This window comes from Emydura macquarii, unplaced genomic scaffold (assembly GCF_026122565.2).
Source record: "Emydura macquarii macquarii isolate MOO-44397 ecotype Brisbane River unplaced genomic scaffold, CSIRO-AGI_Emac_v2 contig_1348, whole genome shotgun sequence".
Lineage (NCBI taxonomy): Eukaryota > Metazoa > Chordata > Testudines > Chelidae > Emydura > Emydura macquarii.
Genome location: NW_027131485.1, coordinates 5,160,410 through 5,187,576, shown reverse-complemented (window position 1 = coordinate 5,187,576; position 27,167 = coordinate 5,160,410). Strand labels below are relative to the sequence as shown.

Genomic DNA, 27,167 nt, shown 5'->3' with positions numbered 1-27,167 from the left:
TCTGATAAAGTATAACAATGCGGCTAGGTGTTGGACAGATCCTGGAGAAGGAACCGTTTGAGACCTCTTGAGGAAAACACTGTGTATTAAGGATGCTGAGGAAGAAATGTATTTGCTATCAGGTTTTGAAATCACAGATCTGTGGTAGAGTCTGGAGATCCCTTTCCAACACTACTCTTCCTAACTGCCCCAGAAAACCTTAGAAGAATTGATACAGTCCTGAAGAATTTTAATGACAAAACATATAACCATCTCTTACTTTGATTTCCATACTAGGGCTTTTAAAATGTTTAGTGAGGTAAATTGGGGCTTCTCTATGGCTTCTGCGCTTTCTGTTGACAGAATCTGATTTTGAGACATAAACTTCTGTCATTGACAGGAGGCACTTTATCTCTCAGGATTGATTTTCTTCCACTTTTTCTCTACTATACATCTCCCTGCTCTCTCAGTTCTCACCACACCACTTCTAGAATGCCTGTGTCATTAGCCCCACAACCCTTCATCTTTCTGGTGAAGAGGTCTTCCTGATCTGATCCTGTTTCTATGGCACTGCAGCACTCGTTCAGTTATTCCTATTTTGCCTGTGTTACAGGCTTGGAGGAAAGAATGCTCAGGAAGGTGGTGCTACAGGAATGCACACAGGCAACTCACTCATTGAGATGAAGAATACCATTTATTATTTCTATTTTAAATACTTTTTTTTAAAGATGCACCTTACAACAGTGTTGGGGACCATATAAGTATCTAGACTGAATAATAGATTCTGTGGTCTCCATCAACTTAGAAAATAGATGTTCCACATTTGTCTCTGAAACCTCTATGTATGGTAAGCCACTGAGTTACCGTTTTTCGTAAATACGGTGTTTGATTAAAGTTATCTTCTAAAATAAAGTGTTAGCTGTTGTACAAATTTCAACTGACAATTAGTAACCTTACATAGTTGCTTCCCAGCTCTTTCACTAATTAAAAAAAACCCTGTTTCTGTGTAGGCTGACATGCTAATAATACCTTCCTAAACATGAAAAGTAAATAAAAATATAAAGGGAACCCAAAACATCCATTACAGTGAGACTCTCTTTTCCCAAAATGTTTTTTTCTTCTTCTTAAAAAAAAAAAAGAGAGAAGTACAAAATACAGCACCTTGAGCGCTGTTGGTTGTTTGAATAAGAAATGCCCTATATCAATATCTTTCCAGGGCCAAAAATATATCAAGGATGAATGAGGTTATGTATAGGTAAAACCCCTGCCATTAGTTGTAAGTTTTAGTAGTTTAATCAGCAGCTATAGCTGTAAGGTTAATATGCAGTGAAATGTGTGTTGAAATCTTGTTTTGTAAAATGTGATGTTATTCTGTTCATCCAATAGATAAGACAGTCCTGAAGTTGCAGTCACTCAAAATGTCTTCTGACCAAGAGAGTAACGAGTAGGTATTACAGTGTTAAATGATGATATTCATCTGGGTCTGACACAGGGTTTTTCTCCATATAACATTAAATGTTGTAGAGTTAAACTTGTAGTACAGCAATATTACTTCCTTGTGTCAAGTAGTGAACAATTAGGCATCAGTTAGTTATGCTTGCATTTGTTCCCCTTTTCATCAGATGTCTGAGGGGGAGAAAATTGTCTAATACTCCTCCATCTTGGGAATTTCTAGGGTCTATTACCATAGTATCTAACTTTATTACTAGATATATAAACTTCAGAAATTGTGTATTATTCACCAACAAGATTCAGTTCAGAGAGGTAGAGGGTTTTTATTCAACAGAAAAGTGTGAGGATTTGCCATCTCCTCAAAGATGAGATTGGTGGAAAGGGGAGAAATATAATAGCATCACTTATCAACTGGAAGGGACGGAGATGCAGCAGACATCTGTCAAAGGATCATGTGGGGCTGTAGCTGCTTGTCTCTGCCAAACTTAAAAGGTCAGCTATCAGAAATGAATGCTGAGAAGAGTTTTATAAAGGGTGATCCTACATGGGCAATTGGGCAGTTGTAAGTTTTTTGTAGGGAAAGGTCAGAACTTCTGCTTCTGAGAGTAAAACAGCTATTGGATATTTATCCCAGGTTTCCCAGGGTTTGAAATAGCCATGTCTTTTTTGTAACATTTAAAAAATAAAAGCTAAAATGCAATTCTGACATCAGCTGGTTGTTGTGTTTAGTAGATAACATACAAACTTTATATACTTGTTGATTCCTTCCCCTCACTTTATTCTTTTCAGAGATCAGTGTTGTATTCAAAACATGGAAAGCAGCAGTTCCATTATCTTTGCTGACCTTACCTCAGAAGAAATTAAATCCTTTGGATATATCTTTCTTGAGAATCAAGAGGATAAATCAGTGGAGCATATGGATATAATGAAAGATTTTACCAGTGGAAATGGTGAAGAAAGTATAAAAATGAATAAATGTGAACCACTCACTGACTCTCAAAAAAGCTGCATAAATAATACTGCCAATGGATCAGTTTATTTTAAAAATAATCTATCACATGGACTTCATTCTAATATGAATAAAGATAGTATCATTTCAAGTGATGCTTGGAGTGAAGAAGAATGCTCCCAGAAACATATGTGTGAGGTAAATAAAGCCCCTAAATACAGTTAACTGATTTCTAATGTTGTAATATGTTCAGAGTAGTCTTAGGTAAGTGTGCCCATGAATTATAACAGTGTATTCCATAAATGGTATGACTGGGATTGGAGCCAAAGTCTAGTAATTTTGTATCAATTGTTTTGTGAGTGGATTATATAATTACAGGGATTCTCACCACGAGTTGCCAAAATTTAACATTAAAGAAAAGTCTATAATATTCCTCACTTTGGCTCTCTTCAGTTATAAGTACATATATAATTTAAAAAATCAGAAACACTATTCTTGCAAAAAACAAAACAAAAGGAACTCCTCCCCCCCCCCCCCCAACCCCAAATTAACTGAAAAATCTCCAACATTCTGCTCTAGTAACCAAGCCAGACATTGCTGATGAATGCACCTAAATGTGCAAATGTGGTGCTGGTGCAAGTTTTCAATTATCTTCCAGTCAGACACTGTCACTTATGGAAAGAAGGACGGAAGCAGAAGCACATGGAAGTGGGAACCACTTAATGAAATGTAAATACTGAGAAGACAGCTGAGTGTCTGGGTTGGGGGTTGAGCTGCATAGCCATGTCAGGAAGGTCTCAAGTCAAGACCATGTACTGTCAGAGCTCCCTCATAATGAGATCCTAGTTTTGGCATGGGAGAGTTGTTTCCAGTGATCTGCAGCTTTTATGGAAACTCCCTCTGGAATTCCTGAAGGGAGATGCAAGGAAAGAAGAGGTATGGGGCAGTACTTGTGGGAGAGTGTCAAAAGAGAGAGTGTCAAAATTTCCTGGCTAGTAACCATAGGCTAGGTCAGGAGTCAGGAGTTCTTCTAGAAGAGAAAAGTGTGGTGTATGTGCGTAGAAATTAGCTGGTTAGGATTTATTGGGGCTTTATTGGGGCTGGGGTTAGATTGTGCTGCAAATGGTGGAGAGGGAATATAAATAGAGGAACTGAGTGAGAGGGCAAGGAAAAATCAGGGCTTGTGTTAGTGGGAAGTAATATTTAGAGGGCAGGAAGCATGGAAAGCAAGAGAGTTGGGTGAGGCATGAAGTTGATGTGTCATGGGTATTAAATGACTTGATTAAAGGTGTTGAGAGATGCCTGGGTGAATTTTGGACTTATAAGAAGTAGGGTGGAGAGGGGGGAGCAAGACGTTGAAGAGAAGGGATCAGATATGGGCCATGTTTTCGGAGGATTATCAGGGAAGTAGTTGTAGGACCGGAAGCAGAGGTTTTATCTATGTAAAAGAAACCAAATAGAAAATACTATATTAACACATTAATTGTATATTAAATATTCATACTTCTTAGGATGTGTTCAATTGTACAAAATGCTGCCCATTTTTCTTTCATCCTTCAAAAATGCACATAGGCTTCCTTAGCAGATCCTGTCAGATCATATACCATATGGACTGCAAGTGAAGCCACAAACATCAGGATATGTAAATTGTCTCTCCATTTTCTCAACAACAACAAAAAAAACCCAAAAACCAAACACCACTGTTGTGAAAGTGGTGAGAGAGAAATTGTATATGAAAGTAGATTTCTATTTTGAGTTTCCAAAATGTCGTTAATAACTGAACCTAATTTAAATTTTTTAAAAAAATGCTGTTTAAAGCTGATCATTTTACCTTTAAACCAGTGATTTGATGTCTTGCTTCCCAAGATACCTGTCATGAAAGTTGAAGATGTTTGCTACAGTCATCTAATTATCAAATGAACCAACGCACTTAAAGAAATTGAGTATGTAATTACATATTCAATGTGCTAATAAATAATATGAGCTCCTCTCACAAAGAGTCACAGTATTTTTTAAATTTAGGTTCTGTTTCTGCTCTTATTGAAATCCTTGTCAGAGCGCCCATTGATTTCAGTGGTGCATGATCAAACTGCTAAAAGACAGGGAGAAGCTATGTAATAATACAACACAACAATTGTAGGGAATCAACTACAATATGTCTTACCTTATCAGGATATGGACTGTTCCTGGGTATCTTTATCAAATTTGACATAATTAATATCCTAAAGGGACACTGTTGGGTAGTTTAGGCCCAATTTTAGTGTTTTAGTGTGGGAATATATAATTGATAAATATATTCGTAAATTGAAAACAGTAATTGAAAATAGCATTTTATCTCAACTGTGATTGCACCAAACCACTGTAGGGTAGTACTGGTACATCATAGTCAGAAAGTGAAACTGACTGTTAGGGAAATAAATTGACTAGTTTATCTTCATTGTTCGGTCTGAATGCATTTTGCTCTGAAAGGCTTTAGTGTTATTTTGATTTTGGTATTTCATTTATCAAAATAGGTATATTTTCCAGTATTGATATTCTTGTAAATTATTTTCATTGGTTGGAATGCTTCCCTCCGTAGTCCATCTGAAAAAAACAAACTCAAATCTTTCCATAGACTTACCCAGATACTCCCCGATATCTTAAGAATATTGGGCATGTTGTTGTGTTAGCTTTTATTATTTTATCATCATCATCCCAGGACCAACATGGCTACAACTACACTGACACAGCTTTTATTATATGCTTTTACAAAGTTATTGCTTAGTACCATTTGAGAAATAAGGAAAGCAAAATAATTATACATTCTCTTCTCTCACCTAAAACACAATAAATTTAATAGCACTGTATCTGCCATCCATTCCATACTCAATCTTAGTTTAAAAACTGCAGATCATTTGTCTTGAAACAAAATAAAATTGTGTAAGTGAACATCCCTCATATTACAGTAAAAAAATGTACCAATATTTTCCTGTTAGATGGAGTATTGTCTGATGCTTCATATACAGATGCAACTGTGTGAAATCTCCTTGTGGGACTGGATTGTTGACAGAAATAAAAGATGTGGTGAGCGAACAGAGGAAACTTCCAGTAAGATTTATACGATTTGTTTTAAAAATATAGATACATTAGTGTTTTGTTCAGTAAATATTTTGATTTTCTACTTGGAAGTCAGTGTGCTTGATTTCATGCTTTATTGACAGCAGTTTAACATGGACTTTGGTTATTAGGTCCTTTTCCTCCTCTCATTCAAACAACAGTAATATAGGGTACATCTTCACTGAGAGTGGCAAATTCGCTGCCGTCAGGTCGATCAATCTGGATCAACTGAGCAATCAGTGAAGATCCGCTCAGTCGATCTGGAAGTCGACACGTTAAAACCACCTCCCCAAGTGGTGCAGCGCAGTGAAGATGCTGCGTAGTAGTTACGAAGTCGACGGGAGTTACGCAAGCTACTCTGTAGCTTGAGTAACTCCCATTGACTGCTGCCGAATTTGAAGTGTAGACCAGGCCTTAGTAAAGTGTGTGTAGTCTATACACATTCTAAATGGCCCCAAAGTGAAGTGTGAAACTATGCCTGAGCAGTAGGACTGATTTGAAGGAATAGAGATGCTGTGGAGAAGACCTGCCCCTTTTCAATGAGCAGTTTAGATAATGAAGTTTTAGTTCCTTTTCCAGAACAATTTCAGTAGATCAGAATGAGATGTTCCAGAAGCAGGTGTAATAATTCCTGATTATGATTGTTTGGTTTATTAAACATTAGTTTTCAAAGACAAAGAGAGAGACAAAATGAATAAACTATTAAACTGATGCAGTCAGGTTACAACACAATTAAAAGCTTTAAAATTTGTTCTTGAAAAACAAAAAACACGCTACAGCTTTATTTTGATTAATCATAGTAGATCTAATATTTGGTCCCTATCAGAGGAATTCTTAGATACTGATGTCAGCAGGCTTCATTGATGGTTGATATCTAGAAGGGCAGGTGGTCTTTTAAGGACAGAGCATTAAAGATATGCTCTACCCCTTTCAGAGTTAATGTGAAAAGGAACTTACTTAACACAGACTGTTATATAAAAGTATAAATCTTGAAATGAAAAATGTCTTTAATTTGATGTCTTATCACAGGAATTTTGAGAACAAATTTGTTATATTCTTTGCATGGAGTGAGATTTCCCAGCTGCTTGGTTTTTGTTTGTGTCTCTCTTCTCCCCCCCCCTCCCCCGCCACCGCCCTCCACCCCTACCTTACCTACAACTAGTCTTTTTGGTCTCTTAAATTAAGCAAGGTTGGGTCTGGTTGAGAATTGGATAGAAGAATTCCAATATAATTTATTTTTACTTTAAAAAGCCATTGACAAAGACACAAGAGGGTGTTAATGAAACCAAGTAGTTATGGGGTGAAAGGTAAACTACTACCATTGGTTAGAAACAGAATAGGAATAAATGATCAGTTTTGTGTAGCAAAAGGCTAATGTTGCAAAGCCTCAGGGTGCTGCACTAGGAGCAGCGTTTAATATATTTATATCTAGAAAAAGGGATGAACAAGATGAAGTGGCAAAATTTGCAGGTGACTAGGTTAGTCAAGGCTAGAGAAGTCTGAGAACCTAAAAATGATAGGTGAATAGGCAGCATGATCCATAGATGGATTAGGCTCTATAAAGAATAGGATACAAAATAATACAGAAAATATGCCATTATGTTAAATTGGTATTCCCTCACCTGGAATACTGTGTTCAGTTCTGGTCACTTGATCTCAAAGAGATAGCAGAAATAAAAAGGGCTCATCGAAGGACAGTGAAAACGACTGAATGCGCAGAAAGACATCTGAATGAAGAGTGACTGAAAAGATGAGACAAGTAAGGGGGGACATGATAAGGGGTATACAGAATAATGAATGTATAAAGATGTCGGCTATTTTTGACACCATGTTGTAGGAGCAGAAATCAATAAGGCACACACATCAGTGTTGAGAATTTCAAAGCCGCAAAGAATTTAGACACATCTCCATACATTTTAATAGATGATACTTGGTTAAATCCCTTGCATTACTTTGATACTCTCAACCCATAATTCTGAGAGAGAGAATAACCTCTTATTTGGCATTTTTTCACTTTTATTCTTTCATACAACGTGTTTGGATCCTCTTTAGGAATCAGAGGACCAGGAACTTCTATGATTTTAACTCCACAGAACATTTCAATCAAATTGAAAAGCAAAAAAGTTAACCCCAACAAAAGTAAATACTTTTTTTTACATCATTAGCCTATGGAAACTGTTGCCACAAGTTATCATTGATGCTAGGTAGGATTTAGAAGAGAATTAGGCATATGGATAATGAGCACATCCACAATTAGATTATTTATTCATATATTTAAAGAAAGAATATAAGCTGTCTTTCTTTAGGGCTTATATACCAATCACTAGCTGGCAGAAGGTTAATCAGAAATTTCCTCTATGACCTGGATGCTGGTTTCTTATCCCTTGCTGGAACATCTTCTTTAGAGTTTTGAGCTTAGTCACATTCAGGTTTATGAACCCAAGTGTGGTAGATTATCACAAGGAGCATCTTCAGAGTACAGCAGTTAATAATTAAAATTTTCTTTCAGATAAATAGTCTGATTTCCTCTCTCTCTATCTGAATGGCTTAGATGAGTGGAGAACAGTCTTTATTTTTTATTTCTGCTATACCTTTAAATATAGAACATACTTTGTCTTCACTGAACAAATTTCCTGTTTACACCATGGGAAATCACTTTTACCCTATACATTTATTTAGAATGTCTTCATGTTTACAGAGAAACTGACACACCATTTTACCATAGATTTATAAAGCATCTCAGTGTTAGCAAAATCAGTTGAAATAATTAAAATGTTTAAATTGTTTTAAGGTCCTTACCACCTTGTGGATGTCAGCTGGACATCAAAAATTTTTCAACAGTTACTAGAAGGAGTATACTATATCCACAACAAGGGAGTCATGCATCGAGACATTAAAGTAAGTTGAAAAATTATCATTAGAGGATGCGTGTGGTCTAGTGGATAGAACACTGGACTTGTATTCAAGAGATCTGCTTCTGTTATAAGCTTTGCCACTAGCTTGTTGGGTGATCTTGGGCAAGTTATTTTAGCTCACTGTGCCTCAGTTTCTCCATCTGTAAAATGAGGTAATGATCCTGACTTCCTTTGAAAAGTGCTTTGAGATCTACTGATGAAAAGTACCATATAGGAGCTAGGTATTATTATTATTTATTAAAGACAGTAAAGACCATTTGTGTTATGGAGGTGCTGATAGTGGCTCCACAGCCAAGGCTGAGCTGAGTTTTGCACTTATGGATTAACGACTTTATCTATGAAGAATGTACAGCATTTTCCCTAAAATTACAGAACTTACTTTATGACAGAAAGAATTTGCAAGTAAACCTATTAATTAATTACTTTGAGTTAAAAATTAATTAAAAAATAGGTCCTTTAAGAAATTTAGCACTGTGTGTCAGATCCTTATATGTCCCAAATGATCCAATCTTAGGCATTGTCTATCTACACAAACCCCAGCAGAGGGATGAATCTTGACTAGATCTAATGTCATGGGTATCTTTTGAAATTACATTTTAGTATTAATGGTAATTTTTTTCTGTTAATAAGTTTCTCCCTCCGAGAGCCTGAAGGAAAATAATGTTCTTCAGAGAAACTCACGAATTGCTCTCTTTCAAAATGGCTATCTCCTATTCTTCTCAATGGCAGTGAGGCCACAAGCTGCCCTTAGTCCTAATGGCCCCTGGTTCTATTTACCTTTTCTCAAAGTGCACCTCTCTCCTTTCAGACAGCATAAGGGTTCACCATCTTCCCTGAGGGCAGCCTGACTTCAGTCTCATTAAGAACAATGGGGGGCAAATTTAAAAAAAATCTAATGAATTAGAACTTCTGTTCATACATTTTCCTGAGTAACCTTGATTGATTATGATAGATATCGTTGCAAGATTGTTGACTAATTGGCTTTAATTATGAGAATTTGTAGAATATCTTACTTGCTTTTTTCTGACTTAAACCGAAAACGTATAAAAATAGACAATGAATTTCCCCATCCCATTTCCATGGAGACTCATTGGCTGTCTTTCCAGCTATTGTTACTCCTGGGGGAATTCTGCACCAAAAAATTAAAAATTCTGCATATTTTATTTGTCAGAATAACACAATATAATCATGCCAGTTTCAATTATTTTGGTAATTAATTTCAAAACAATACAGACAACTAAAAGAATTAAGGGAGGGGTCGGCAACCTTTGGGAAGAGGCGTGCCAAGTCTTCCCCGCACCCCTGTCCCACATGCTGTGGGCCCATCACCCTGACTTACTGGGTGTTCAGCGGCAGTGTGTCTGCAGGCCTGTTTCCGGCTCCTTTCCCCGCCCCCCCCCCCCCCCCCGCTGTGGGGGGGCAGGGAAAGGGGGCTGAGAGGTGGGAAGTCTGCCTGGCCCCATGCGTCAGGGGTTCCTGCCCAGCAGAGGGGCTGGAGGGGAGCCAGGAGGCTGAGGGCCGGTCGGTTTGGTGCACCACTGGTCCTGGCCAGGAGCTGCTCCAGGCCCCAAGCAGGGTTGCGCAGCAGCTGCTCCCCACTTCCAAACCCAGCCCAGCGGTGCCCCGCTGGCCGGAGCCACGCCACTCCCAGCGCAAAGCAGGGCTGCGAAGTGGCCGTTCTCTTCCTCCCACCCCCTGCCTGCTTTGCGCTGGCTCCGGCCAGGGCACCGCTGGGCCCACATGGGAGAGGGGCAGGGCTGGAAGGGGGGAGCGACTGCCACTTGGCCCTGCCTGGGGCCAGGAACCGGGCAGCTCTGGCCAGCAGTTCACAGCTGGACTGGGGCTGGAAGGGAGGAGCAGCTGTCAGCCCTGCTTGGGGCTGGGAGCAGTGCGGCGTGCCACTCAAAATCATTGCGCCTGCCACTTTTGGCACTTGTGCCACAGGTTGCTGACCCCTGAATTAAAGAAATGTTTTTTTTTGGTTTTTTTTTACAAATAGATACCTTACTAAGCATATTAATACAGAACTTTGAGTAATTCGTTTAAACTACAATACAGAAATGTATTTCCTGTACTCCTTAGAAGCAGTCTTAAGATTTGGGGGAGTCAGGAGTACTGGAGAAGTGAGGAAGAGGGGGAAGGAGCCTGGGAGTGAAGCTGAAGGGTTGTTAGGTGTGGGTGGGAGAAGTATGGAACAGGGTTTTTGGGGGTGGGCATCTGTCCCCTGTGTCCCTGTAGCCCCCTCCCATTCAGCCCCTGTATCAGTGCTTTCACTCTGCTAGCTCCTGAGCCCCGCACCCCAGTCTGTCCCTTCACTAACCCTTCTGAGCCCCAGCCTGAGCCCATAGTAGATCCTTGTGCCCCACTTTGTCCTGTGCTTCCTCACCTGGCCCCACAGTGAGGAATGCAGCCTCTCTGCTGCCGGCTGACCTCCCTTCTGGCACCACAGCGGCCCCTAGTGGACGAAAGGTGTATCTGCAGCACCTCTCCAGCAAAATCTATATTCTGTGGAGGAAAAAAAGTCGGCGGGGGGGGGAGGGGAGGGAGATGAATTCTGTGCATGCACAGAATTCCCTCAGGATATTGTAATATTGTACTTAAAATCATGATTACACATAAAGTATTGTTTAAAACAAAAACAATAACCTTGATTATTAAAATTACATTTGAGAGAAGTTAAGAGCTACTTCCAAACATGTACACTGATTTAATTTAATTTTTCATTACACAGTTTCAGGATCAGCGATTTCTCAGTTCAGTTTCTCATGTAGGTGTGTGTCACTGCATATGTCACACACATTCATCAAATCTTCCAGAATCATTGAACTTTGTGACTGTTTAAGTCATGAGATTTATTTACCAAAGTTGTGAGTAGTCCTGGTAGTTGTATAAAGAATTCCACACAGTTGTTGGAAGTTGTTTTTTCAAACATTGTTTGTTTTTTTCACCATATATTCTTCTGACAGTGATTTTGCAGATGTCCTGCAGAGACAACGTGTTTTGTGATAATCTTATGAGAAAGTCTTTTTGCATTTGAAATTCTTGGAGCAGAAGTCCAGTGGGTAGATCTCCTTGGCTATTGGTTAGCTTCAAAGGGTATGAGAGGTTTAATAATTTATTTAACAGTGATGTACATCTTAGATTTGACCTGTGTTGAAGAAACAAAAAAAGGGGAGATTGCCTATGTCTTGTTAAAATGTTAACATCTGCATGGTAATCTAGGAGAAGATCAACTATTTCTTTTCTGCCTCCCAAACAAGCATCATGTATAGCTGCTCGTCCTTCACAATCTTGGATATTTACTTTGGCTCCATTAATTAATAGTAAACGAATGCAGTCTATATCCGCAGCTAAAACTGTGCCTGCTTTAGAAGATGCAGTGCACACTGCAAGCTGAAGGGCAGTTTTTCCATATATTGGAATAGTACAATTAATGTTTGCTCCACAGGTGATTAAAGTTTCTGTTATCTCCTTGTTCAAATGCTCTGCAGCAGTGTGAAGCGCAGTCTTGCCAAACTCATCTCTGTCATCTATGTTGGCACCATTCTCAACTAGAATAGATATAGCTCGAGAGGCTCCAGAGTGTAGGGCTAAATGTAAGGAGCTGTGTTTATAGTTACTATCCATTTCAGGATCTATCTGAACTCCCCCCTCACACAAGATACGAAGACACTTTTCTGCATTACTCTGTGTAGTTGCCAGGTTTCTCTGAAGTCTGGTCAAGATGTCTGTCCCAGTTACATAAATATTTGGCCAGTGTAGTAGTAGGAGGTGAAGTGCTGTGTAACCTCTGTTATCTCTAAAATGTAAAAAATTTAATAAGTTAATTATGTTACTTTCAATAAACATCAAGTGGCTTACCTGAAGATATCCAAGTAAAACATTTTAAACAGCGAAGACCATTTACACTAGCATTGCTGAACCTGGTAGGTCATGACCTGGCAGTGGGTTCCACATCACCAGTTGAGAGAACAGCAAAATCTATGGGTTGCTAAAACCCAGTAGCTGGGGTTGGGTGAGAGGCAGAACAGCTCCCTACTTCCCCCTAATTTGTTGCTGGAGCTGATGCCTGTGCCCCCTTCTGACCGGCAGCTAGTCAGAGAGTTGCTCCTCAAGCTTCTCTCCCCCTGCCTTAATTATGCTCATCTCTGGAGGTTGGGAAGGGAGAAGACTTCACAGCACCTGGGAGCTTCACTATCCTAGAGCAGAGCAAAGTGCAGACGTAAAGAAGAGTATGTGGGGAGGCAGGCAGAAGCCTCTACCACACTCATGACCTAAATTCCACGATCCTTTGTGGTCAAAAGATTGTGGGGATGGGATGATTTTTTGGCCACTTTGGTGGGTGGCAGATCAAAAAAGATTAGGAACCACTGTTTTACGTTATTTATTATTTAGGATTAACCTATTTTCGTCTGATCTTTTGTCTTTCCCACTTTTTCAGTTTAATATGTATCTTGTGTCCTTAATGTATTTGTAGCCAAGGTAGCTGGTAGTATGGCAAGCATTTTCACATTTTCTACCCTAATTTATATTCTGTGTCCATGTTATCCTGTACCCCTTCAATTATGTATTTCTGCATGTTTCAGGGGTGGCCAACCTGTGGTTCACGAGCCGCATGCGGTTCTTTGGTCATAGAAATGAGGCTTGAGGCTCTTTGCTCTTGGAAATTGACAAGCTTTTCCAGAGCCTAAGAAATAGGGGAAACTGACAAGTGAAAATGACAAGCTGCCCTTTAGGTGGAGGGTAAGAGAGGAGGGGAAAGTGACAAGTGAAATCGACAAGCTGCCTCTGGAATTGAGGGATCAGCTGGAATTTTCTGGGGAGGGTAAGAGACGAGGAGAAACTGAAAAGGTAAATGTGGCTCTTTGTGGCTCTTCGTCTCTGACTGGTTGGCCACCCCTGTGTTAAGTGAATTAAAAATAAAAAATTAAACTTCACATTCAAAATTTTGAATTCAAGTGATCTTGCCACATAGTGTGAATCCTGCACACCACCACCGGTGGGAAATATAAGATCTTAATCAATAAGTGAGCCCTAAAATTATATTCCAATTTAATATGCAATTGTGCATATTCTTGATGGAGTGCAAGGTGAGAGTGATTACAAATGCCCTACCTTATTTTTGGGTCAGCACCAGATTCTAGCAAACAACGCAAACTCTTTTCTCTTCTGTGTTTGGCAGCTAAGTGAATTGGAAGAATAGACTGATCCTGTATGGAACCAAAAAAGTTACATGTGTATTTGTTAACATAAACTTCTGAGTTTTGTAATCTACAGTCTTGATTTTGCTTGAAAGTGAATTAGTTTATCTAGTACAGTTTGTGACAGGCTCATGTTAGCTGGATAAGGTTAGGTTTTACCAATCTTCTTTAGTCCCCTGATAAATGAGAACAGAGAGAGACATATTGTCTAAATAATATTGGCATACTTGCTGTCTAGCTCATATATTGAAGAATTTGGTCCACTAAAGCATCAAACAAATAGCAGAACTTGTTTTGCAGAATTTAGTTGCAGATAAAACTTAAAAACCTTGTATTTTTTTCAATAAACTGAAATCTGATTTATCTACTACCTACTGAACATTTGAATTTGAGTATTAATTTACTTGAAAAAGCTTAATCAAGTGTGTCTATAATTATAGTAGTTAAGCACTGGATATTAGAAATGTGATTAATATTTTATTATAGCTGGGCTTTTTAAGATTTCTAGCCATTCATTGCTGAAAAAAAATAAAATCAAGAAACTTGGATCACCTTCAACTAGTGTGTGTATTAGATATAAAGCTGTGCATGTGCCTTTGTCTGATTCTAGTGAGCATATATTGCAGATGGGGTAAACACCCCAACCTGAAACTATTGCAGACAGACTGCCCTGCCTGGGGTTTTAATCAAGCTGGTTTTGTGAGCTATTATGTGGGTTTGTACCACCTACAGATTTAAGAGTATATTGACTTACATCTTATGCATTATATCTTACTGATACAGATTGAAATTAACCACCTTTGTGTGTTCCCAGAAAGGCAGAGGAAACCATCACCCTTAATGTTCCATGTGCTTGCTTCTGACTTCTTGCTTTCTTTCAAGCTGCCCAATATGGACAACCTTCCAATTAATATTGGCCAAAACCCCCTAGGCAACACTTAGAAAACCACTTAAATTGATGCATACCATTTGAAATGCCCCCTACCATGCTCTGAACTAATTCTATCTACTGTATTATATTCATTTCTATCCTCAGATATTATGCTGTCTGTGGTCAGAATGTGTTATTTATTTGGCATAATGGTAAACTGCTACATAAATAATACACTATTTTTAATATGAATGGAAAAGGTCATATATCTCTTAGGGGTAGTACAGTTAATGAGTTCCATGCTGAATATAGCAATGCATTTGTGCAGTGCTCCTATAAATATCTGGTATGTTCTGATGTTCCTTCATAACAAAGACATTCCAAGAAAAATTGTTGAGGACTCTTTAATTTGAATTTATTGTGAAAATGCATAAAACACTGTCCTGAGGTGGTCCCTTGAGAGTCCCTCAGGCCTTAACCACAGACCACAACCATTCCAGGTCTCCTTCACCCCCACTGTATTTTATTGTATTTTATATTGACAGTGAGTCACCAGCTCCATCTGCTTCTGGGAAGGGTACATCAGCTAATCCTGCCTACTTTTGCCTTCCTTCAGGCTCCCAACTCTTCCTCCTATACTTTCTTCCTGTGTGCTTATGCAGGCCTAGCTGCTGGGATTATTTCCACATGTTAGCCCCTTGGCTGTACCCCTACTCAGTTAATTGGCCTCTGCCAAGTGTCTGTATTTTAATTAGAGCTCAATTAGTGTAAATGACAGGGTCATCTCCTGAGTCAGCACATCCTCTTACAAACACACTGCAGTAACTGGGAATCCACTCTACTAATTCATAATTCAGTTCATAATTAGAGGAAAAATTACACAGCTAAATGATCTCCTTTTCATGATGCCTATATCTTTTTGGAAAGGAGATGCCTAGCTACACAGAATACCCGCTACTTCAATCTAATGATGGTATGCACAGGCTTAAATGATTACTCAGGATTTTATATTTAAGTGTAATAGAGCTTGGGCTAAGTAAAGGATAAAAAGGAAGGGGGCAGGATTAGTAAACTTAGAAACACTTGAGCTCTACTGATGGCTGTCAATAATTCCATACTGTGTGAAACCCATATTTTTAAACCATTCATCTTACTCTTGGAAGCTTCATTAAATAGAGGGTTTTTTCACCATTCAACATATGTATGGCTACCACATATGTGGTTTCTTCTAGGCTAGTCTCCCCTATCTTCATCTGGCTTTTCCTGTAGGAACTTCTCAACAGCAAGGAAGCTGTGGTACGACTGTTATCTCTAATTTATGCTTTGGCTGGTCATGTGCATCAGGCAAAATGGGAGGTTTGCTAGCTAAATGAACCATTTGGCAGTTTGGGTACAATCAAAAAGTTGAGAGAAATGGAGAGCTCACTGACTCTTCCTCCTAGCAACTGAGATTGAGACATTTTGTGTAGATGTTCTTATCACCAAAAAAGCGTGTTCTATCAAACAGGTACTATGTGTAAGATTTCTGCTGGTGTGTGACTTCTGCAATACTTACATACAACAGAATTACTTAATGATGGAGTGAATGGTAGCTTTAATTCTGAATTTCACTGCTTAGTTCAGATGAACTCTATCAAGTAGCCCTTGAGCTTGAGAGGCCCCAAAATTTATCTTAGAAATACAAAATTTTAAATATATTTCCTGATTCTGAAAACTATGATTAAAACCAGGGCTGTTACAATGATAAAATTCCCATTTGTTAATAGGGTCCCTACCAGCAAACCTAGGACATTTTTTTGCTTTTATGATCCAGGGATTCAATTTTCTTTTTAGAAGATATGGTATTGAATTTCACAGATGTCTTGTAGCTAGTCTGTTAATTACTTGACCATACAATTCAGCCAAATCACTGGGTCCTAGTAAACTACTTACTGGCGTTGTGGAGCTTGTGGGATTTATTCTTCCTTGTATATTTATGAAAGGGAGCTTTATTGTTTTGGCCAGGAATTTTTAGAAGATGAGTGCCTGAAATTAGGCTCCTAAATCCCTATATTAAGTCCCAAAATAAATAGTCTTTGGTTATCAAAAGTGTTGAACACCCACTAAAATCCAATCCATCCAATACAGGTTTAGATGCCCCCATTTTAAAATAATATTAACCTTTAATGTTTTTTAATGAATTAGTTGAGGGGGTTTTATGTGAATTTTAAACAGCATCTTTACTCTGTGGAATTAAAAATAATGATAATTTAGATCAAATGGTTACCTGGATTGACAATGGTCTTCTGCACGCAGGGTTATCCCAAACAATCAGTGGTTCATTGACAGGTTGATGTGCCAGTAAAGCTTTAATGTTGGTGCTGTCATCTTTCATTATTGCTTCATATAGTTTTGCCTGGAGTGGCATACATCCCCTCTGCATACAGGAAGAAAGGGAGTAAATGAAAGGATCAGAGTCAGTTGTAGGTGTGCTGACTCCCTTGATTATGTTACCCATGGTAAGATAAATTTAGTTTATGTAGTGAGAATACATGATCCAAGGGAAAGGTGGAATTTTGGACTCTGCCATGGGAACTGTATCACACTTTGTGATGTTGCAAGATGTTTGGTTCTAGAACAGCTTTGAAGTCTGCTTTTAAAGTTACAACTATCAGTTGAATACTAATTGATATTTAGAATCTTGCCTCATATGTTTGACAGACGTAATTAATGTGATGTAGCATTCCTTCAGTGCTTGTGTAACATTTTAGAGTTGCTCTAAAATAATCAAGATATTAAAGATGGAAAATGCCTTAAATCATTCAGGCCTTCCCCCAGCCAGTGCAGGATTATTCTGTAGAGTTCATTTACTAAGCAATAGAGCTTTCACTTCCATTTTGAGGAAGTGTATTGCATCCTAATACATTTCATTGTGGAGATGATTTTCTGGTATGGAGCCTAAATTTTCTATTTAATTTCATATCATACTTCTTCTTATACCCACTTATGACACCCAAAATAATTCTCCTTTCTTGGTGTTTATAACCTGCAGGTATTTTTTAAAAATTTAGCATTTTCCATCTTAATAGTCATATAGCCACATTTAAATGTAACATATTAAGATATTTTAATCTTTCTTTATATATCAGTGCTTTCCGCCTCCTAATTTCTTGTGCTCTTTGCTAGACTCTTTCCAGTTTATCTGGGTCTTTTTCATAATTAGTTGCCCAGAATTGAATGTACCATTTGAGATGTGTTCACCAGAGCCATTTTGGAGAAGAGGGACTGTTACGTTATGCCTCAGTATACACAGAATTTTTTTTTTATTTTTTTTTGCTGCTGCTATATCATACAGCAAATGGTCTAAATTTGCTGTCCACTATCATGCTAGGTCTCTCTCATCTTTACTGTTTGTCAGGTTTATCCCTCCTGTTGAAGATTTGTTTCATATTATTTCCCCCCAAGTCTGGAAGCATGTATTTTTTCCAATGTTAGATCTTGTTTTGTTACTACTTGCCCATGTTCCTTTCCTGTATAGATCCTCTGGTGTTGCATGTCTGCCCCCACTGGTGTTTGCATCATCTTCTGATATAATAGTGTTGAATTTCTTTTTTGCTCTCTTTTACTAGGACATTAATGCAGATGTAAAATAATTAGTAATTAACTATTATAGGTCTCATTTGATTTTATCCTTCTGCAGGCTACAAGGAATGTTACAATTTGTGAAACTTAGAGAAATGTTACTTTAGAATTTTTTAAAAATATTCTAATTTTTTTTTAAAGTAAGAGATTGATGCAGTCTATTTTTGTAGCCCAGAAATATCTTTCTACATGGATCAGACCACCATGTGAGAATAGGAGATTTCGGACTGGCCTGCAGAGATATCATACAGGAAAACCAAGACTACTGGTTAAAGACAGAGAAGATAAATGGTAATTGGGAAAAAACCACATTTGATTTTCAATTAAAAAAATTAGCAATGCATTATTGAAAAGATTAATATTTAAATCATAACCAATTTTTATAAATGAAACTGGAGGCATTCAAGTAATTCAAATTCAATTTATTTTTTACAGGACTAAAACATACTTCAGGAGTGGGTACTTGTCTATATGCTTCACCAGAACAGTTGAAAGGATCTCATTATGATTTCAAGGTAGTGACAATTGTTTTTCTTATAAAGTATTAATAATAAGTTGGTACGAAGTAGTATCTGCCCAGCATTTGTTGTTGTGATGTATGTATCTTTAGTTTAAGGTAGTGATTACCTTTTCTCTTTGCTCCTTAAATACACCTTTTCAAGAAATCATATGGCTGACTCTTTTTAAAGATTAATTTTGAGAGCAAATTCTCTAAAATTTTGAGAGCAAATTCTCTAAAAAGAAAAGATTAAAAATGAATGAGACTTAAATATAAGTGAAACAAATACTTGTTTTTAAAAGGAATGCTTGTTACAGTTAGGAGGAACAAAACCTTAATCCTCTTGATAAGCAATTACGCTGTAGCTAGTAAAATTTCCTCATAAATTGCTGTAGCATAGGTTTCAGTCCTGCCTTTTTCTTTTGCACCTCTTGTAATGTAGTTAATGTGTATGCTGTCTAATATAAGACTTTCTTTAGCAAAGTGACAAACAGTCTGTTAGGCTTTAGGATGCTGTGTTCAATACTTGATGATATTGTTTCGTAGAAACTGTTTACAGCATTGAAAATTATATTTTGAATATAAATGTAACTGCAAATCTTATTTTCCCCCCTCTTCCAGTCAGACATGTACAGTGTGGGTGTAATTCTTCTAGAACTTTTTCAGCCATTTGGAACAGAAATGGAAAGAACCAAGATTTTGACAAGTTTAAGAAATGGCCATGTTTCTAGTTCTTTTAGCAGCACATGGCCAGTACAAACCAAGTATGTTAAGTTGCTAACCAGTGAGGTATCATCACAGAGACCAACTGCTGCACAGCTTCTTGAAAGTGAACTGTTTCATAATACAGAAAATGTAAGTTATTACTCTAATAGCCTCCACTTTGGTACCGCATAAAGAAAACACAGCTGAAAAAAAATGCATTTATGGGTCTTGCAAGAGGAACATAAACAATTGCATTGTGCTGACAGAACTTTGTTCTCCCTCTGCCTGTTTGCATGTCCTCATTGCTAGTTTTACAATCTGGAGGATGGTTGGAATGATGGAACAACTGTAGTGCTTTTTTTTATTATTGTGCTTAGGACCACTTCATGAGAGTGGGCCGCTGCACCAGTGTTTCTAATCTTGGGTGGCTGAGAAATACTGGTCTTGAAATCTAGATGACCTATTTTTCATTGTTGCATGTTAATTTGTAAAACTTGATTAACAACTTACAAAACCTTGTATAGCTGCTTTTCTGAAGACATAATTTTGCAGGATTCTCACTCTTGTGCCTCCACCACAAAGCCTACCAAAAGCTCCCTTACCACTTATGAATTTTGGCCTTCTGAGCTATTTATATGTTGGTTCAAGGGCTGTGCTCTAATCTCAGAGGCACCAGAACATTTCAGCCATCTCCTTTTAAAACATAAGCTACTTGGTACTGTAGCAGGAGAAAAAAATCTATCCCCTGGTGTTTTCCAGCTAACAAATGTCTGCTACTGCCATGCCTATCACCAGTAAAACTGGCATTACTTGTGTGTATAGTGCAAGTTAACTTTTCAAGCGGGAAAAAATTTAGTTGGCTCGGTGTATTAACTATTGGCAAGCAAATATAAGAATGATCCTTCCACTCCATGACTGGTCTAAAACCGACTTTTGCTTTTAGGTTATTTGTAGTCTACAGCAAAAGGTGATGCAGCAAGAGGAAGAAATTGAAAAGCTTAAGGAAAAAATAAAATTGCTTTCCAGAGAAAAAGAGGAGAGAGAAAATGAGTGCAACAGGTTTGGTTCTCCTGTTTAAGTAGAGCATCACTCACACTAATGAGAATCTGAGTTTACCGTTTAAAATTATGTAAAGTTTTTTATATAAATATTTCAAAACAGCTCTCTCCTGTCTCTGTACTTTAATGGTATTTGCCTTTGAGGCATAATTTAATTAATCCCTATGAAATGTGGTTATCACTTCCTGTGTTATAAGGTCACATATGGAGTTACCAGATGTAGTACCCTTACAATGTACATCTTGTAAAGAAGCATGACATGGAAAGATAAGTACATTGTTTTTAATTCTCAACCCATCGGGGACACTCCAAAATTAGGTTGCCTGCATGGATACATTCTGAGTGGGGCTGCCTGGCCTCTGCACCCTGCTCTGGGCATTGTAAGCTCATGCATGGGGGTGCAGTGCTGCTCAGGTTTGGTCCAGCCTTGTCTCCATTCTGAGGGGAGCTAACTAAGCCAAATTCTGAGTGGCACTCTTATCCTATATGCCAGGTAATTGTCACTGACCCAAATGTGACCATACTGCTGTGCAGTTCTGTGACCTATGGGGAGCCAGTGATTTGGTGTGTCCAGGCCCCTTCCCATGGACCTGCCTTGTACCCATGTAGGACCCCTCCCATCCATCTGGGTTATTCCCCAGCCTCCTCCACACTTTATCCTGTAGCCCCATAACAGCTGTGGTTTTGTAGAGGTGTCTCTACCCTCCCACCAATTGCCACCGCAGGGGCATTCCCACTGTTCACATCTAGCATTGTAGCCCCAAGCCTTCTCATGGATCCCTAGGTGGATGGCTCTGGATCAAAACAGAACAACTTTTACAACCAGTGTTCTAAAGTACAGCTGTATTAGCACTGGAACAATATCCTTCATAGCCAGCTCTGGAGTATTAACTATTAATATATTTTATACAAGTAAGGTTACAACCAAAAGAGAATGGTGATGTCTTTATTGATATAAGACTTTACAATTTGATTTTAAAAGACTTCAGTCAATCTCACTAAAGTACATTTTAGAAGAGACTTTCACAACCTGTACCACAGGCGTGAGATGCAATAAGATTAAAGAATGCCCCTTCGAAGAGTGCATACTTATTTGAATAGTTTAAGGGCACTGTTGAAAGGTGTCAAATTCTCACAAGACTTCATCCATTTCTGTACATTGGCTGGAACAGCATTAGAGCTACTTGTCTGCTGAAGCGCACACCATGCCACGATGTCTGCTACAGTGAGTTCATTTCCCACCAGCCAGGGTGTCTTGCCAAGGGTGGTGTTCATGGAACGTAAGACGGCTGCTTTTTCTTTATTGCTACCTTCCTTCAGCTGGAAGATGGCTGTATCCACCCAACTGTCTATCAGAGTTGAAGTGACTGCATTATGCTTCTGGCCAAATAAGGAGAACAAAAATCTAGCAATATTTCCTTCTCCTTCAATGGGACACATGGTTTGAATGCTGAACTTCATCTGGGGCTTGGGAACTGAAATTAAGACAAGAAAAACACTTGGCACCACAAATGTTTACATATAAGGAAAAGTTTTCATTAGTAGTAGTTGAGATAACTTACTGAATATTTATTAAAGGCATGGTTGCTATTGCTGTCTATTGAAGGTTCTCCCAATAAGATCCTGGTTTTCAGTTATTTATAACTTCCCCCATTGGGTTGAAATTTTCCGTGTCTTCCTCAGTCTGGGTGGGGTTTTTGTGTGTGAACATTTCAACCAAAACAGTTCAGCTGTTTCCAAGACTGTCTAGGAAAAAGCCTTTTGCATCTGTTAAGTTCAGCCTACCTTTTCAGTGAGAAGCTCTAGTGCCACCTCCTTCCCCACTGCCCAATGTTTTGTAGCAGGGACATGAAGTTTGGGAAAGAGGGCTTTTGCTGTGACAACATGCCCAAATTTGGCCAAGTTCTAAGCCTTTGAAAAGTCAGTTTCCACATGCTCAATGGTCTTAGATTTTACAGCTAAATTCCTTAAAGATTCTGTCCTTAAGAGCATACTGCAGCTTGAGGCTGAGCAGAACTTTCCCTGCAGTCACCTCTGGACTGTGGTGGGTCCAGGCACCTACTCTCTCCTGTGCTCTCCATGATCCTTCTGTTGGGCCCCGGCTATGTGAAGGAGGAACTTGATTGATTCCAATGCAGACTGTTAATGGCTGGGAAAGTGGGAGATGAGACTATGCCCACTAGACCACTCTACTCCACAGAGCCTGGAATGAAACCCAGCATGCCCTCTAACAAATATCCCACCCCACTTTAGGACTGGTACATAAGGAGGATAACAACCTACTGCTGCTAACAGTTTTGTGAGGTGGATGTGAAGGTTCCAACTCCACTGATGAATCATGGGTGGGTTCAAACTGTCACAACAGAATTTGTTTTCAGGGTTTGTGTGTATAGCTTTCTTGCTTTTTGAATACTGTAACCTTAATTCAGCCCCCTTGTACATATGTATTAGGATAGTCTTTAATTACATGATCATACCTTTTCCCACAGGATCCCTGCTTCTTTCAGTACTCACTTAATGAGTTGCTATTCAATATTTTTTATTGCTCAATGCATGGCACCAGACCTGCCTTACTGCATACTATTCAAACCCTGCTCTTAAAATCAGAATCATTTTCCTTATGAGCTTCTCCCTGATGCTTATGACTACAGTATAGGAGTGCCTTTGCAAATAATTTATCTTAACCTTGTGAGTGATGGGGTATTTTAAAGATGGAGAAGCTAAGGAAAAGAGATTAAGATCAAAAGTATCCACTAATTTCAGGTGCCCAATTTGAGATGCCTAGGACCTGATTTTCCAGTGTAATCAGCATCAAATATAGCACTTCATATATTCAAAACAGCTCAGTGACTTCAGTTGCAGGTGCAGTGTTCAGCCCTTCTATAAATCAGAACCTAAAATCCTAAGTGAGGCATCCAGAAAATGACGAACACACAAATAATAACCTGTGAAGCATTTGGTTTAAGTGACTTGCCTTGCATCATACAGGAAATTGTGGCAGAGAAAGGGATAGAATCCAATTCTCCATGGCAGCATTCAACTGCCTTAACTATTTAACCATTTGCAAGCCAATACCCCCTTCCATAAGTGAGATTCATTCTTACCATCTTTCCAAATGAGAGTGAAGCCCAACTGGTACTCATGACGTGACTGTTTCTTAGCCTGTTCACCGAAGCATTTCAAGAGGTTTTCTGGCACACATTTCACTGATGAATGTGTATGAACAGCTGATAAAATCTTATAGCGCTCACACAGCAGACTGTGCAGTACTAACAGTGAAAATGGAGGTAGAGAAGGGTTTGCATTGATCACAATATCTTTCAGAGCACCATAATCCTGCATCAAAAGTAAATAATATTTAGCAGACATTAACATGTGACAACTCATTGCACTGCAGAGACATTCAGTAAGTAGATTTTTTGTTCCACCAAAATGTGTCTGGCCATATAGTTGTATATCCTAAACCTTATAGCATTCAATTTAATTTTAACATTTACAGTATCTCAAGCAACTTCCTTACGAAGCAGTAATATATCTAAAATAAAAAATACAGCGCTCATTATGAGTCAAAACCTCCAAGGTAAAGAGTCCATTAATTGCAGCAGAACCATGCCATGGCCATAATTTCAAGATCAACTATTCTAGTTTAGAGTTCTGTGTTCTGGAGGCTACAAATAGCCTAAACTGAACAGATTTTATTTTGAAAAGCAGCAGTAGGTTTTTTGTACATATCAGTTTTGAGTATCCCAAATTTTACTCAGCCTGCACTATTTTCCCCCTTATTGAAATTTAGATGCACGTAACCTAACTACTGATCAGAGACCTCTGCATGAAAGGTAATTTGTTAACTGGACACAGGTATGTTGATAATATACCAGTCTGGACTTGCCTTCCCAAGCATTGAATCTAAGTCTGCTGCGTTTCCAGTCAAAGGCGCATTTTCATCAGCTTGGATTATATTAGTTACATCAAAGTCAGCATCTGGAGTTTGTATCATTTTTGAGAGCCCATCAACAGCAGCTTTAAGTTCATACAAGCGTTTTAAGATCTCCTCTTGGCGGGATTCAAGTGCTAGAAGTGATGGGTCAACCTCTTCCTAGAGGGAAAGGATTAGATTTGATTAATTTTCACTCACCCCAATACATCAACACAATTATTGAGTGTCATTGAATGAGCTGTGCATAAGTCTTCATAGGAACTTATTTTGACACTAATATCATACCTCATTTTAATACACTATTGAAAAAATTTAAAAATATCCCAAATGAAATTCTTAAGCTTATTAGTAACCTTAGCAATGCCACTTCCACTGACTTTACATGAACAGATGACTGAGAAATAATGGATTGTAAATATGTCTCTTATTTAAATGGTTTACTGAAATCCTATTGGTTAAAATACCTTAAGTGTTTTATTAAACAATTTGTGGTCCACATTGTGACAGCTCTATCTGCAGAATGGTGATTCTAAGACCTAATCAAAACCAGATCAAAACTGTAAATCTACAAGTAAAAATTCAAAATAAAACCCTGAAGAGGTTAAGGACTTCATGAATACAGAAGCCTAAAGAACCAAGAATGACTTGCCAGCCATTTACTTCAACACAAGCAGTGACTTTCAGACTGATGAAGCTCATGCTCACTTTGCAATATCAAAAAGCTTTTTAAAAGAAAGTGCATTCCAGTGCTCAAACCATAAGGCTTGGAGTCAGATTTGGTTCTTCCCAAGATTGCTATACAAACCTGAGCAAAGTATTTTACTCATCTGGTTCAGTTTCCTCAATAATAAAATAGAGAATACCTATTTTTGGGATGTACTTTGGAGATCCTTTAAAAAAAAAGGGGGGGGGGGCAGTAAAAGTTTTAATTACAAGGCAAGATACACAATATTGTTTCATGTTAATTTTTAATCAAGAGAATTACTGATAAAAAAGCCAAATAGAAAACAGGCAGTCTATAATGAAAGTACTTCAGTGCTGAAGACAAACACACCCAAAATTTACTGAAGTACATCCTTGTGTGTTATCTTAGGTGTACTCAGCCCTTAATTCTTCCAAGTATGAGGGAAAAAAAGCTAGTACTTAGTACTAAAACAGAGGTTTCATCAAGAACAGTATGAAATACTTCATTAAGGCTGATCTGCATACCTTTGTACCAAACTGACACCCAAATTGATTTTAATTCACATCTGATGCTATTTTAGTGCAAACGAGTAGATCAGATCTTATGATTAGATCTGATTTTCACAAAAATAACTATTTCAAGTATGTGTAATAATACTACATTTCTGTAGGAGACACCTAAACAGAGAGGGTGAGGTATATTCAATAGACTAATAATTCTCCAATTTTTTCCACTCTGCAGAAGACTGAGATATTCCCTCATGAAGTTTTGGCTCCATCACACATCAGCTCCATGACTCCCCCCTGGTTTGGCTATCAAAGTATTTAATCTACAGACCACCATGTTTATTGTACAGTCTTGTTTTTGCTATGCCACAGATTTTTGTATTGACAATTCATAAGTGCTTTGTAGAAATCAGGGAAACTGAAGGGTCAGGTAACTGGAAGGGAAGAGCTACAACTTTTGGCACCTTGGGTTCAGGTATGCAAACTTGTTTGAGACTGCGGGTAAAGAACATAACATTGATATATCTGCTAGAATAATCAGCAACCAAATAGTTGACATTACACTTAATTTACATTCTGTGGTTACCTTCACAGCCATAAAGGCAAGACACATCATCTTAATCTCAAAATATAAAACACTCTGGAGCACACTTCTAAGAGAGATGGAGTCCAGGGCATGCCCAGGGCCTTGTCTATGATTCTGTGGCCCCAGGAAAGACATTTTAAGGGGACTAGCAAGACCCGCAGAAGGCTTTGAGAGTACAGATCTTTGAGAACACACGGTCAGACCCCGTGCTGCGACCATGGGCAGGCAAACTTCACGGCTGACAGAGGAGGAGCGTTATCATCAGGACAACGCAGAGCTCACAGCCTGGTGTGCCGGGTCTCTGGGGGCCGTCAGAGGAGGGTTTCCCGGAAATGGCCACACGAGGCAATGGCTGGCTTCCCCCGGTGCAGGAATTCAGGAGACCCCGCAGGGCCCGGGGAGGGGGGGCTCCGCGAGCAGCCCGACTATTCACCCCCACACAGCCCTGCGGGTTAAAATATCGGCCCCGGACTCCAGGGTTGGCAGCAGGAGCGCGACAGCCCCGCCTCTGGGGATCGGGGTCTTGCAGCCAAGCCTCGCTGCTGTCTGCCAGCGCGGCGCCACAAGGGGAGCCGCCCGGGTCCCTCCCTGTGTGGGGGGAAGGAGAGGGTCGGCGGGGCCCAGCCCCAGGAGCTGTTTAGACCCTTCCCATGAGAAAGCGGGCCGGCCCCGGTTGGAAGAGGAGGAGCAGCCAGTCTCTACGCGCAGCACGGACCGCGGCTAGGAGTCGGCCATTGCTGCCTGCCACCAGCCCCGGAAGCCCAACCCCGGCCGCCCCCAGCCGAGCGCCCCCAAGCGGGCCTCTACTTCGCCCGCGAGCGGCGGCCGCGCTCCTCAGCCGCCCTGTCCCCCGCTCCACTCATACCTGATGAGGAGGCGCAGCGGCTACCGGGGCGCGGTGCAGGTTGTGCAGCTGGTACATGCAGGTCGGGAGCTGCTCGGCCCGCACCACGCCGGGCCCCCCATGAAAGGGCCTCACCTTGTACATGGGCATCGCGGCGGCGCAGCAGCCCCACCGCGGCCAGGCCGTGCCGAGCCGAGCCACACGCTGACGTAGCTTAGCCTAGCCAAGCCCCGCCCCTGACCCAACCAAACCACAAGCAGCGG

The 27,167-nt window shown here is 39.4% G+C and overlaps 3 protein-coding genes across 5 annotated transcripts in view; 1 reads left to right on the top strand and 2 right to left on the bottom strand.

The window, feature by feature from the left end:
* The window catches only part of EIF2AK1 (eukaryotic translation initiation factor 2 alpha kinase 1), a 31,222-nt gene extending 10,737 nt beyond the window's left edge, over positions 1-20,485 (top strand). Inside the window, exons 8-16 of one of the 2 annotated variants that reach the window (XM_067550940.1) lie at positions 1,366-1,423; positions 2,221-2,578; positions 5,356-5,467; positions 7,529-7,615; positions 8,268-8,374; positions 18,255-18,375; positions 18,520-18,599; positions 19,205-19,438; positions 20,232-20,485. In XM_067550940.1, the coding sequence (XP_067407041.1) occupies positions 1,366-1,423; positions 2,221-2,578; positions 5,356-5,467; positions 7,529-7,615; positions 8,268-8,374; positions 18,255-18,375; positions 18,520-18,599; positions 19,205-19,438; positions 20,232-20,366 (1,292 nt within the window). In that variant the 3' untranslated portion in view covers positions 20,367-20,485. The remainder of the gene's footprint in view (positions 1-1,365; positions 1,424-2,220; positions 2,579-5,355; positions 5,468-7,528; positions 7,616-8,267; positions 8,375-18,254; positions 18,376-18,519; positions 18,600-19,204; positions 19,439-20,231) is intronic. The other variant, XM_067550941.1, reaches the window with a different exon arrangement.
* Positions 11,132-16,960, bottom strand: ANKRD61 (ankyrin repeat domain 61). Its single transcript, XM_067551458.1, has 3 exons — positions 16,730-16,960; positions 13,507-13,601; positions 11,132-12,190 (listed from the first exon to the last, which is right to left on the bottom strand). Exons 1-3 carry the CDS (start codon positions 16,958-16,960, stop codon positions 11,248-11,250), a joined length of 1,269 nt encoding a protein of 422 aa, XP_067407559.1. The 3' UTR covers positions 11,132-11,247.
* A 543-nt stretch (positions 20,486-21,028) lies between the features above and the next one.
* Positions 21,029-27,156, bottom strand: AIMP2 (aminoacyl tRNA synthetase complex interacting multifunctional protein 2). 2 transcript variants are annotated; one of them, XM_067550943.1, is made up of 4 exons: positions 27,040-27,156; positions 24,236-24,442; positions 23,451-23,682; positions 21,029-21,821 (listed from the first exon to the last, which is right to left on the bottom strand). In XM_067550943.1, exons 1-4 carry the CDS (start codon positions 27,052-27,054, stop codon positions 21,436-21,438), a joined length of 840 nt encoding a protein of 279 aa, XP_067407044.1. In that variant the 5' UTR covers positions 27,055-27,156; the 3' UTR covers positions 21,029-21,435. The 2 variants fall into 2 exon arrangements, with proteins under 2 accessions (XP_067407044.1, XP_067407043.1); XM_067550942.1 differs by having other exon boundaries at positions 26,926-27,121.
* Positions 27,157-27,167: the final 11 nt, after the last annotated feature.

Coding starts and splice junctions, on each gene's coding strand:
- ANKRD61 (XM_067551458.1), bottom strand. CDS start 16,960: ATGGGTAACATAATCAAGGGAGTCAGCACACCTACAACTGACTCTGAT. Junction 13,602..16,729: donor GAAGACCATTGTCAATCCAG/GTAACCATTTGA, acceptor GGTTCCATACAG/GATCAGTCTATTCTTCCAAT. Junction 12,191..13,506: donor GGTGCTGACCCAAAAATAAG/GTAGGGCATTTG, acceptor TTTACATTTTAG/AGATAACAGAGGTTACACAG.
- AIMP2 (XM_067550942.1), bottom strand. CDS start 27,054: ATGCCCATGTACAAGGTGAGGCCCTTTCATGGGGGGCCCGGCGTGGTG. Junction 24,443..26,925: donor CCGCTGCGCCTCCTCATCAG/GTATGAGTGGAG, acceptor CTTTCCCTCTAG/GAAGAGGTTGACCCATCACT. Junction 23,683..24,235: donor TAGATTCAATGCTTGGGAAG/GCAAGTCCAGAC, acceptor CTTTTGATGCAG/GATTATGGTGCTCTGAAAGA.